This window comes from Saccopteryx leptura, chromosome 4, assembly GCF_036850995.1.
Source record: "Saccopteryx leptura isolate mSacLep1 chromosome 4, mSacLep1_pri_phased_curated, whole genome shotgun sequence".
In the NCBI taxonomy this organism is placed as follows: domain Eukaryota; kingdom Metazoa; phylum Chordata; class Mammalia; order Chiroptera; family Emballonuridae; genus Saccopteryx; species Saccopteryx leptura.
The window spans coordinates 216,791,786-216,803,881 of record NC_089506.1 but is presented as its reverse complement, the minus strand read 5'-3'; the positions used below and the strand labels follow the sequence as shown (position 1 = coordinate 216,803,881).

The 12,096-nt window shown below is 50.6% G+C and overlaps 1 protein-coding gene and 1 pseudogene across 2 annotated transcripts; one reads left to right on the top strand and one right to left on the bottom strand.

Moving 5' to 3' along the window:
- The first annotated feature begins 504 nt into the window (after positions 1-504).
- Positions 505-2,270, top strand: NUPR1 (nuclear protein 1, transcriptional regulator). Of its 2 annotated transcripts, none has more exons than XM_066383183.1 (3): positions 505-767; positions 1,150-1,293; positions 1,994-2,270. In XM_066383183.1, exons 1-2 carry the CDS (start codon positions 656-658, stop codon positions 1,278-1,280), a joined length of 243 nt encoding a protein of 80 aa, XP_066239280.1. In that variant the 5' UTR covers positions 505-655; the 3' UTR covers positions 1,281-1,293; positions 1,994-2,270. The 2 variants fall into 2 exon arrangements, with proteins under 2 accessions (XP_066239280.1, XP_066239279.1); XM_066383182.1 differs by having other exon boundaries at positions 532-767; positions 1,147-1,293.
- Positions 2,271-11,272: 9,002 nt separating this feature from the next.
- On the bottom strand, positions 11,273-11,734 carry LOC136403863 (ubiquitin-conjugating enzyme E2 variant 1 pseudogene; annotated as a pseudogene).
- Between the last annotated feature and the right edge of the window lie 362 nt (positions 11,735-12,096).

The following is a 12,096-nucleotide window of genomic DNA, read 5'->3' as shown; positions in this document are numbered from 1 at the left end:
GGGAGGGAGAGCTAGCTCCAAAACCTTAACCATTCCGCTGGTCTTCCTCTCCAGGGGAGGAAATGACCTGAGACCCTCGGCTCAGGATGCTCTAAGGGGGCTTTTCCAAGATGTTTCTGGAAAGAAAGGAGTGCTGGGCGTGACGGGGCGAGAACCACTGACCCAGCACACAGTGTGTCAATGTCCTCTCAGATTCTGAATCTGAGTCGTGATTGGGGTGGGAGTGAGGGTCAGCTGAGTGACCATGACCCCGATTCCAGAAGCGGTGGGGCTCCTGGAGGTGGAGAGGAAGGAGTCCCGGCTGGCCATGTTCCCACGGTGTTTGTGCCCAGACCTCGCCTGTTTCCTCCACCTGAGGAGCAGGGAGTCTCCTCAGTGGAAAACACCCAGCTGGGCAGCACCAGTGGGAGGGAGGGGCAGGGCGGCCGGGACTCACGAGGCTCTGCTCCCTCTCCTGACGGGTGTCTGCTGGGCCGGGTTCTGGGAAAGAGCCAGATTGCATCAGCCGAGCCCTGCGGGGCTGGAGCCAGACTGCAGGCTGAGGAGGGGACGTGGCCTTATAAATCCAGCCCAGTGACCTGGGAAATGAGACACAAACAAAGTTTTAGAAGGCGAGAGAAAGAGCGAGAGAGACAGAGCCGGAGAGCCAGACGTGATGGCCACCTTTCCCACAGCAGCCACCTCCTCCAGGCAGCCCCCAGGCCCAGAGGACGAAGACCTCAGCCTGGATGAGTGTGACCTCTACGACCTGGCACATTCTTCCCTGGGTAAGGCCTGCTGCTGCCACCTTCTTGGTCCTTCCACTTCTGACCCCCACACCCCCGAAACTGGGACCCCCCTGTGGATTTCTTCCCTCCCCTCCCCCTTTTCCAGCCTGTCCCCTTGCCCCCCCCCCCCCCCCACTGAGCTCTGACCTACTCCGCCTCACCTGCCTAGAGTATTGGAACAATCATCTGGGAGGCCCCTCATTCCTCAGACAGGGACATGGGAACCAGGACTGCCCCAAAGCTATGTGGTGACAACCCCCATCTCCCTACTCCAACCCCAGCACTTTCCACCGCCCCCTCCCACTCCCATCTCTCCTTTGATGGTTCCCATCATGCCTCCAGCCACCTCACTTTGGGCTCTTGCCTTGATCCCCCAAAGTAGGAAGCCGGAAAGGTCGTACCAAGAGAGAGGCGGCTGCCAACACCAACCGCCCCAGCCCTGGCGGGCACGAGAGGAAGCTGGTGACCAAGCTCCGGAATACGGAACAGAAAAAGCGAGGGGCACGGCCCTGAGATGGAGCTGCAGGTGAGGGGTCAGGGGGCCAGAGGGGTGAATGTGTGTGGTGGGGTGGGAAGGAGGGATTCCTGTCTCAACGGAGAACAAGATGAGACATATATTTGACTCTGAGTTTCCTAGGGACCAGAACAAAGGGGAAAATATAGACCCTCTCCCACTAGAGGGAAATCTGGTTTACAGACAGGGAAACTGAAGCCCAGAGAGGGTAGGGTCTTTCTAGGGAGTCACAGACCAAGTGAGTAACAAAGGCAGAATTACCCTGGCCAGTTGGCTCAGCAGTAGAGCGTTGGCCTGGTGTATAGAAGTCCAGGTTTGATTCCCAGCCAGGGCACGCAGGAGAAGCGTCCATCTACTTCTCTACCCCTCCCCGTCTCCTTCCTCTCTGTCTCTCTCTTCCCCTCCCTCAGCCAAGGCTCCACTGGAGCAAAGTTGGCCCGGGCGCTGGGGATGGCTCTGTGGCCTCTGCCTCAGGCACTAGAATGGCTCTGGTTGCAACAGAGCGACGCCCCAGATGGGCAGAGCATCGCCCCCTGGTGGGCGTGCCGGGTGGATCCCGGTCGGGCGCATGCGGGAGTCTGTCTCTCTGCTTCCCCGCTTCTAACTTCAGGGAAAAAAAAATACAAAAAAAAAAGAAAGAAAGAAAGAAAAAGAAAGAAAGGCAGAATTACCCAGGCTTCTGTCCCTGTCACCGTCTGCTTTCCTTCCCCAGATGCAGCCAGCGCATGCGCGCCACACAGCGCCGGTGGCAGGACCACGGAGAAATCCTCACCTGGAGGCACAGCCAGGCCCGCTTGTCCCCAAACCCATCCCCAGGGCTAACCCCGCCTGACTGAGGCTCTGAGGGGCCACCAAAGAAACACCCCCAGCCCCAGGGAGCAAGAGACAGGAAATGGAGAGGCGAATTCACGGAGGGGCCCCCAAAAGAAGATATTGAAGAAACCGAGCTCCCTGGGTGGCAGCAACAATAAAGTACAGCAGCAATTGTGTGTGTTTTGTCCGCCGGGGTCTTGTTCGTGCGCGGTTCGCGGTTCTGCCTGTGTCTGAGCCGGTGCGTGTCTTTGTCAGTGTTTGTGTTTGGTAGCGTATGTGGGAGGGGGTGTTTCTGACTTTGCAGGGGCCGAGAGGTGAGTGGGGTGTGTGTTTTGGCTTTGTTTGGTTAGCGGGTGTCTCAGTGCATTGGTTTCTGGGGTCTCTTCCTGGGCGGGTGCGAGGGCATTGCTCTGCCTCTGGGTAATGCTGCCCCCGTGAGACAGGCCCCACCTCTGCTCCTCTCCATCTTCGGAATAACAGTCTCACTGATTACGTCGCATTCATAGAGAACCCTTTTGGAGTGAATGTTATTTATTGGTGCCAACTGCAAAACAGAGCAAACTGAGACTTACATCGTTGAGGGACTTGCCCCAAGTTCCTCAGGGCTCAAAGTCAAGGTTTCTTATGGTCCTCAAAGTAGGGTGAGTCCCTTTGTGCAAGGGGCTGCTCTGGGGTTCAGAGGGGGGGGCAGCGGGGGCGGGAGGATTCTTACCTGGTGTTATCAGTCTCAGAAGCAGCGTTTGAGAAGAACGTGGGGCAGGTAAGAAGAGTGCCTGGCACTAAGAGGGTATATTGATTGAGATACAAGTTTGGGCTGCTATAATGAAACTCCCAAGTTCTCTCTCCGCCATGGAACAGCTACAAAGGCGCATCCTCCTGGACTGAAATGGTAACTCCCCATGCCAGGGATTCCAGCTACCCTCAAAACATGGTTTCCACTTTGAGGCCAAGCTGGCTGCTCCAGGACCAGCCTGTGGAAAGAGCAGGGAAGGGGCCGGGGAGGCCACACCAACTCATTGTTAAGGCCATAACCTAAAAGTAGAACATAGGACATCTGCTCAGAATTTAATTACATGGCCACACCCAACCACAAGAGGGGCTTGGAAAATTAGGATTTAGCTGCTTAGCCACGTGTTATCCAAACTCGGGAAGGGCAGGTTTTATTCAAGGAAGCAGGAGAGAGTGAATACCGCATAAAACTAGCAAACGTTTTCCACCGACGGACTCAATATCAGTGAGGGGAGAAGAGCCCTAGGTCTGGCCATGGGCGGAGCCTTTTCCTCTTCCCCTGTCCCTCCTAGTTGTGCCCTGGGCTGCAGAACTTGGGGACCAGTGTTTCTTAGGGACCCAAGAATATGGACAGAGGAGTGAGGCGCCTGTTGGAGCAGGAACAGATGCACAGCTAAGACCGGCTTGAACCTTTGAAATCACTATCTGTTGGCCTCCTTGAGTCCCGCCTAAGAGCAGTCACAGGATCTCTGACTGGGGACATTAAAAGGCACCCAGCCCAACCCCAACTGCTCCTACCAGAGTCACCTGCTTGCCTGCATGTCACTAAGATCGGGAGCTTGCTGCCTGGGAGTTGGCTGATTCCTTCTCAGAGCATCAGAAACCTGATTCTCCCACCTGCCCCTGAACTAGCTCTGTTCTCCTGGTCCTTTCTGTCTGAGATGCCTTTAATCCCACCCGTCCCATGAGGCTCGGCTCGAATGCCTCCTTCTCTTCAAAGTCTTCCCTGACTTGCCCCCCCCCCCCCGCCACCTGTTGCCTCACCTCCACCCCAGCCAGTGGCCTTCTCTGGATGCATGCGCGCGGGCCTGTACCCAGAATCTCACAGTCATTTCACATACAGATCCTAGAGATTTCCCCTCAAAGCCCTCTTTTCCACAAGTGATTTATTCATTCAGTCAATGTTTATTGGGTGCCTACTGGATTACTGGGGCCTGGTTAAAGGAATGCACAGCACAGAGGGACAAGTGGGAGCCTGGTGTGATTGGAACCAGACCTCAAGGCCACTTATCAGCTCTTGAGCTCAGGAGGCAAATGGCAGGAGCAGCACAGGGCAGTGAGCATCTGTGCCCAGCACAAAGCTGGTGTGTTAGCTTCAAAAATCATAGCAAAAACGCTCTGGCCAGTTTGCTCAGTCAGTTAGAGCACCCTCCCAAGACAACAAGGTTGCAGGTTTGATCCCTGGTCAAGGCACACATGGGAAGCAACCAATGAATGCACAACTAAGTGGAACAACAAGTGAATGCTTCCCTTCTCCCTCTCCTCTCTCTCCTTCCTCTCTATCTCTTTCTTCCCCTCCTGCAGCCAAGGCTCCATTGGAGCAAAGTTGGCCCGGGTCCACCTCAGGCATTAGAATGGCTCCAATTGCAGCAGAGCAATGCCCCAGATGAGCAGAGCATTGCCCCCTGGTGGGCATGCCGTGTAGATCCTGGTCGGGTGCATGTGGGAGTCTGTCTGCAACTCCCCCCCCCCACCCACCCACCCACTGCCACTTCTCACTTCGGAAAAATAAAATAAAAAATAAAAAAAACCTAAGCCCTGGCCAGATAGTTCAGTTGGTTGGAGCATAATCGGGAAGCACCAAGGTTGCCGGTTCGATCCCGGTTGGGCCGCATACAGGAACAGCTCAATCTTCCTGTCTTTCTGTCTCCCTCTTCTTGCCTCTCCCTAAAAAAATAAACACAAAAATACAAACAAACAAACAAACAAAAACAGAAAAAAATTATACCAACAGCTTCCATGTACTGGACTATTACTCTGTGATAAGTGTTTCATAGACATTGTTTCATTTAATCCTTACAATAACCCTATAGCTGTACTACTATTGATCCCATTCTACAAACCAGAAAACTGAAATTCAGAAAAGTCGAGTAACTTGCCCAAAGTCACAGCCAAAACCTGCAGGAGCTGGGATTTTGAACTCAGGTCGATCTGATTTTCTAGTTCTGGGCTTTTTCCTTTACTATATGCCTGAGAAGAACCATGAATACTGACAATAAGGAATCCGAGAAGCTAGTTCATTTCTGATCAATGACTCCTTCAGAGCCTCAGTTTCCTCACCTGTCAAATGGTGAAACTACCCTCTCCTCTGTCTACTTCAAAGGAGAAAACAGGCTAGGAAATGCTGTGTCCCTCTCTGGCTGTGGCCACACCCTGGATACCGGGTCCTTTGACACTAGCCAGAAGGCCTCATATCCAATCCCTCGTTCCCGGCCTCTGATTGGACTTTCCTGGCCTCGCCCTTCCCTGGCACAACCTATTTAAAGGTTTAAATGAGTGTTCCAGGAACCAGGCTGTTCTGGGAATTACAGACTTTGATCTGAAATGATCCTAGGGTTAGAGTCCCACTCATTAAAGGCTGTGGGGGGAGGGCAGGGGGGGGCAGTACAGGGGGCAGGGACTGGCTTAAATTCACAGGAGGACTAGGGTCTCAGTAGAACAAGAACCCACTCTTGAGTCTGCCCCTCCAGAACCTCCCTCTTCTGTTCCATCCCTCTTTCCTATAGCCTTTCTTTTCCATCTCCTGGTTGCATGTGACATTGCTTCCCCAATTCCTTGGATTTCTCTCCAAAACAAGAGAGATGACTGACTTCTCTTCCCCTCAGGGGCTTAAGGAAATTTACCCCTCAGGTCACCATTATTCATTCAAAAGATTCCCAGCTCCTTGCTGAGAGCTGGGAAACTTCCTATGGGGCTCTTTATCTGTTTCACAAACACCCTGGTCCTATTCTGCCCACTCCTGTCTCAAAGCCCAGCTCTCAGACATCTATTTTTTTTAATTTTGGAATCACCTAAAGTCGATTTCAGTGAGCAACCCTTAAAGACAATATTATTCCTATTAATAGTACCATAGTAATAGTGTTGTAGCAATAGTACCATAGCAATAGTATTGTAGTAATAATACCATGGTAATAGTATTGTAGTAATAATACCATGGTAATAGTATTGTAGCAATAGTACCATAGCAATAGTATTGTAGTAATAATACCATGGTAATAGTTTTGTAGTAATAATACCATGGTAATAGTATTGTAGTAATAGTACCATAGCAATAGTATTGTAGTAATAGTACCATAGTTATAGTCACAGCTCCCATTATCAATGACCGGCCCAAGGTTTTCCCAGCCTCATCTTTCACACAGTCCTTCTGTGATGTCTGCCCAATGTGCATTTGAGCTGTACCATTATTTATTTAGAAATTTTAAAATTACCTCTACCTCCTTACCTCTTGTACTCAAATGTATTTAAAAAGGAAACTACATGAGCACCAAAAATGGAAACCAACAATCACTTGTCATAGTTAGAAGATCCCTGTGCCTGACCTGTGGTGGTGCAGTGGATGAGGCGTCGACCTGGAATGCTGTGGCCACTGGTTCAAACCCCTGGCTTTCCTGGTCAAGGCACATAAGGGAGTTGCTTCCTGCTCCTCCCCCAACTTCTCTCTCTCTCTCCTTTTTAAAATAATAAATAAATAAATGAAGATAACTGTAAAAATAAACAATTATAACTTTTTAAGTCCCCCTGAGCACTACCTACCTGACCTTGTGTACGAAGTGTCATAGGTGTTCTGACTGAACATGCCCTCCTTCCAACTTTTGCAAAACACATTAGTTATAAAATTAAAGTTGGTTTGGCCTGACCAAGTGGTGGCACAGTGGATAGAGTATTGGCCTGGGATGCTGAGGACCCAGGTTCAAAACCCCAATGTCACTGGCTTGAATGTGGGCTCACCAACTTGAGTGCAGGGTCACCGGCTTGAGCAAGGGGTCACTGGCTCAGCTGGAGTCCTCCCAGTCAAAGCACGTATGAGAAGCAATTAATGAACAACTAAAGTGACACAACTACAAGTTGATGCTTCTCGTCTTTCTCTCTCCCTTCCTGTCTGTCCCTCTCTTTCTCTCTCTCTCTCTCTCTCTCTCTCTCAAAAATAAATAAAATTTTTAAAAAATTAAAGTTGGTTAGTAATCACTTCACAGAATGCTCACACCAGAGGTTTTTTTGTTTTGTTTTGTATTTTTGTTTGTTTGTTTTTTTGTATTTTTCCAAAGTTGGAAATGGGGAAGCAGTCAGACAGACTCCCGCATGTGCCCGACCGGGATCCACCCGGCATGCCCACCAGGGGGCGATGCTCTGCCCATCTGGGGTGCCACTCTGTTGCAACCAGAGCCATTCTAGCATCTGAGGCAGAGGTCATGGAACCATCCTCAGCACCCGGGCCAACTTTGCTCCAATGGAGCCTCGGCTGGCTGCAGGAGGGGAAGAGAGAGACAGAGAGGAAGGAGAGGGGGAGGGGTGGAGAAGCAGATGGGCGCTTCTCCTGTGTGCCCTGGCCGGGAATTGAACCCAGGACTCCTGCACGCCAGGCCGACGCTCTACCACTGAGCCAGCCGGCCAGGGCCTAGAGAGCTTTGTTCTGTTTTGTTTATTTTTACCTGTTTGAGGAAATTATCATTTATTCATTTTGCAACTATTTGAGCCAGGGAATATTACGGTGATAAATTAGTCCTTTCCTTGTGAGCTCACAGTCCAGTGAGGCAGACAAACGAGTACAAGAGAACCGAGAGAGGCAGGAATGTCAACACAGACTGTGCAAGGTCAATGCCGTGCGTCGGGGGCCTCGCCGGGGAGGTGGCATTTAAGCAGAGGCCGGAAGGACGCTGGAAAGTGAGTATGTTGATATTCCTGTCCACTTTCTTAAGAGCATTTGGTGCCAGCTGAAAAAAATATTTATTTTATTATTATTTTTTTTTAGCAAGATGGAGAGAGAGAGAGACAGACAGACAGGGAGAGACAGGCAGGAAGGGAGAGAGATGAGAAGCATCAATTCTTCATTGCGGCTCCTTAGTTATTCATTGATTGCTTTCTCATATGCACCTGACCAGGGGGCTCCAGCTGAGCCAGTGAGTGACCCCTTGCTCAAGCCAGTGACCTTGAGCTTCAAGTCAGTGACCTTTGGGCTCAAGCCAGCGACCATGGGGTCATGTTTATGATCCCGCACTCAAGCCAGATTAGCTCAAGCTGGCAACCTTGGGGTTTCAAACCTGGGTCCTCAGCAGCCCAGGCCAATGCTCTATCCACTGCATCACTGACCGGTCAGGCCATTTTACTTAGTAACTTATTGTCTGGGGTTAAGCGAGGCAACCACTGGCTGCTGAAAAACCCAGGGCCCCGAGAGGAGCTGGAGCTGAGCGACACAGGCGGAGAGCAGGGGTTGACTGGGCTGTGGGGCTGGGCAGGGAGGCCCAAGTGCCCTCCGCATTGCACGGCCCCAACCCCAGCCTCCCCCAGGCAGCTGCACCCCTGCTCCAGGAAGGAGATGCACCGCCACCAGGGGTCTCCTGCAGCTATCTTGTTGGAAGGCCTCTCCACCATATGGTTCCTTACTGCCTATTTGACACAGTTTCTGTTCTTGAGTGTGGCATTTCAGAACCCCAACCACCTGCATCTTAGCCAAAATGCTTTTTGGTTCCTCCTCCTCAGGGCTGGTACCTGGCTCTAAGTAGGTGCACAGTACGTATTTTTTTTCCTCATTGAGAAGCGGGAAGGCAGAAAGACAGATTCCCGCATGTGCCAGACCAGGATCCACCCAGCAACCCCCCTACTGGGGTGATGCTCTTCCTATATGGGGCCATTGCTCGTTGCTCAGCAATTGAGCTATTTTAGTGCCTTAGGCGAGGCCATGGAGTCAACTTCAGCACTCAGTGCCAACTTGCTCCAACCAAGCCATGGCTGTGGGAGAGGAAGAGAGAACTAGAGAGAAGGGAGAGGGGGAAGGGTGGAGAAGCAGATAGTCGCTTCTCCTGTGTGCCCACCCAAGAATCAAACCCGGGACATCCACACGCTGGGCTGACTCTCTTCCACTGAGCCAACCAGCCAGGGCTACAATAAGTATTTATGAATGAATGTGTCATAAAGAGTCCTGCTTTACATCATCCTGATTTTCTGGGGATATGTTTCTTCTTCTCTCTATGTGTCAAAATTCTATTGATTCTGAATAACCACCTTATTTACCTAGCATCTACCAGGTCATCTAGCAGATTTGACCCTCCCACTAGCCTATCAAGCAAATACAGTCATTGTCCCCATTTTACAGATAGCAAAACTGAGGCTCGAAAGGAAAATGACTTGTTAGGAGCCATCCAGGTGTTTTAAAGCCAAGCTGGAGCCGGCGCCCCTCAGCTAGGTGCAGTCAGAGGCTCTCTCACGGGGAGCTTCCCGATGCCTCGCAGGAACTGCCCGTCTTCACACAGAGCTCCGGGTCCCTCGGCACCTCTTGCTGCAGTCCTGCCTCTGTTAGGGCTGTCTGCTTCTCACAGAGAAAGGGAAGGGGAGTCGAGACAAGTTTTCTGTTTCTTTTTTTTTTTAGAACACAATGAATTGCTTTTATTTTGGTATACATCCACACCTCAGCATTTAGTGGTCCTGAACAGAAAAGTGGAAAAAATGCAGCAATTTGCCAGGAAGTCAAGCCCGCCAATTTCGGGGCTCTGCCGTGCACACTGAGTTCTTTCTTTATCCCTGCTGAGGACCGTGAGGAGCTGCAGCACCAAGACCGAAGTATGCACCGAATTCAAGGTTCCTTTCGTTCCAGTTGTCAGATTCCAAACTAGACCCAAATGGATGGCAAAGGTGACCAAATGAGAACCCTGTTTAAAACGTCAATTTGTAAAAGGAAAACCAATCATAGGAACAGAGAAAAATTCATTCAGAGGGACCATGTGTGCTTACAAGTGTCTTCTGTGGCCTTCCTGAGCTAAAAAAAACGCATCAGCTGATGAAAGCAGAGGGCGGCAGAGCTGAGGACCTAGCGTTCATTTCCTAGGCTGGTGGCGAGTCATGAATGTGGGTCCAAAATTAAACGAGGGAGGTCAGACTCTTTCCAACCTCACCTGATGGCTTCTGGCCAAAGCAAGGGAGTGTCATGGCAAGTGTTGGGTGGTGAAGGTGCAGAAGGGGACTTGAGAAGGAAGGAGAAAGCAGCACCCCTCGATATAAAGGTGGGAGGAAGAGATATGGGGAAAGCCCTGAATTTCTCACCAAAGGCCAATTTTGGAGGGGAGCAGAGGGGGTTACAATCTATGCTTCAGCCAAGGGTGGCGGTAGAGTGGGGGACGGATGGCTTGGAAAGGGGGCATCATTTAAGACTTAAAAAAAGAAAACAGGGGTGCAAACTAAGCACCCCCACACACCCAGCAGTAGTCCCACAGGCTGTGACCTGAAACCTTCACATCTACTCTAACAAGCCACCCCAAGCTGGAGGGCTGTTCCAGGGAGGGAGGGGGTGGGGGGAGGGGACCGGGAGAAGGCAGAGACCCCAGGCCATGTCATCAGCAGCAAGGTGATTGTGTGATGTGTCTTTTCGTAGTTGAGTTAGATGTGCCCCACCAGTTATGATGGGAATCAATTTAAATATACTTTCTTTTTTTTTTACAGGGACAGAGAGAGAGAGAGTCAGATAGAGGGATAGATAGGGACAGACAGACAGGAATGGAGAGAGATGAGAAGCATCAATCATTAGTTTTTTGTTGGGACACCTTAGCTGTTCATTGATTGCTTTCTCATATGTGCCTTGACCGCGGGCCTTCAGCAGACTGAGTAACCCCTTGCTCGAGCCCGTCCTCAAGCTGGCAACCTCGGAGTCTCGAACCTGGGTCCTTCTGCATCCCAGTCTGATGCTCTATCCACTGCGCCACCGCCTGGTCAGGCTAAATATACTTTCTTGATCCCAGAAGTTCAACTATGTGGACAGTGATTACACTTGACAGGATGATTTATTATAGCACAACTTATATATTTCAAATGGACAAAAAATTAGTATCATTTACAGTATCTTAAGATAAACTGCCTTTGAATGGGAACTTCCTTTCCAGTACTTTGAGGTCTACAAGACGTATCTAGAAAATTTACTACTGTGGAAAATTAAGACTGCTTAAATAGAATGGAGGGAGGGGTGAGCCTGTGGTTTTCTTTTTTTTTTTTTTTTTTCATTTTTTAGAGAGGAGAGAGAAAGAGAGACAGAGAGAGACAGAGAGAGAAAGTGGAGAGGAGCTGGAAGCTTCAACTCCCATATGTGCCTTGACCAGGCAAACCCAGGGTTTTGAACCGGCGACCTCAGCATTTCCAGGTCGACGCTTTATCCACTGCGCCACCACAGGTCAGTCTGGTTTTCTTTTTGATTAATTGCTGTAACACTGTCCTTCAGGTGGCTGAGGGAGTTTCATATTTTCTTTAGACATCATTAGGCGCCGAAGCTCCTGCAGGACAGCTTTGATGCTATATGAATTCTGCCATTTTGCTAGCACCATATGGCTCTTGGGTCCACCATGCCATTAGAACTATTAACTCCATTCATATTAATTTTTGTTACAAATCTTACAAAGGGGGGTGCTTCTGGGTATTTAGGTCCACATTCTATTTTAAGGCTGTATATTCGGGTTTCATAAATTGTTCTTGGAGGTCCAACTTTCATCCCTGTCCATCTTGTAAGTGTCATGTCTTCGTCATCTTCTAGACCCCAGCTAACTGTGCCATCTCCTACTCCTTTCTGGCCTTCTTCGAGTTCTTCCAACAGTCGAAAATTGCAAGGGACTTTTACTCCCGAGCCTGTGGTGGCTGCCATCTTGCATCGCTGTCGCTCGAAGGCCAGCCCCTTCTTCCACAAGTTCTCTGTTTCTAAGTGAGCTGGCTGGACCCGCTCTGCTCCCCTCCTCCCGGGTCAGGTTGACAGCTGCATTCTGTGGCTCGGACCAGCCAAGATCATGGTGAGGGCACTGAGGTCTGGACCAACAAGCTGCACACAAGGTCTGGCCCCTGCAGAGGCGCGTATGAGCTAGGGGAGGGGTCAAGGAGGTGGATGAGGGCGCTGATCTCCGCCCCAGTGCCACCTGCACCTGCAGCAGGTGCCTGCCTTCCTCTCTCTCTTCCCTCGAGAGCACTTCCTGGTATGAACTGAGAAAGCTTGGAATGCGTACTCCTCACCCTGGCCAGGGGAGC

Bases quoted from the DNA above. Each gene is read 5' to 3' on its own strand.
- NUPR1 (XM_066383182.1), top strand. From the start codon at position 656: ATGGCCACCTTTCCCACAGCAGCCACCTCCTCCAGGCAGCCCCCAGGC. The intron at 768-1,146 runs GTAAGGCCTGCT...GATCCCCCAAAG, and splicing joins CCTGGCACATTCTTCCCTGG to TAGGAAGCCGGAAAGGTCGT.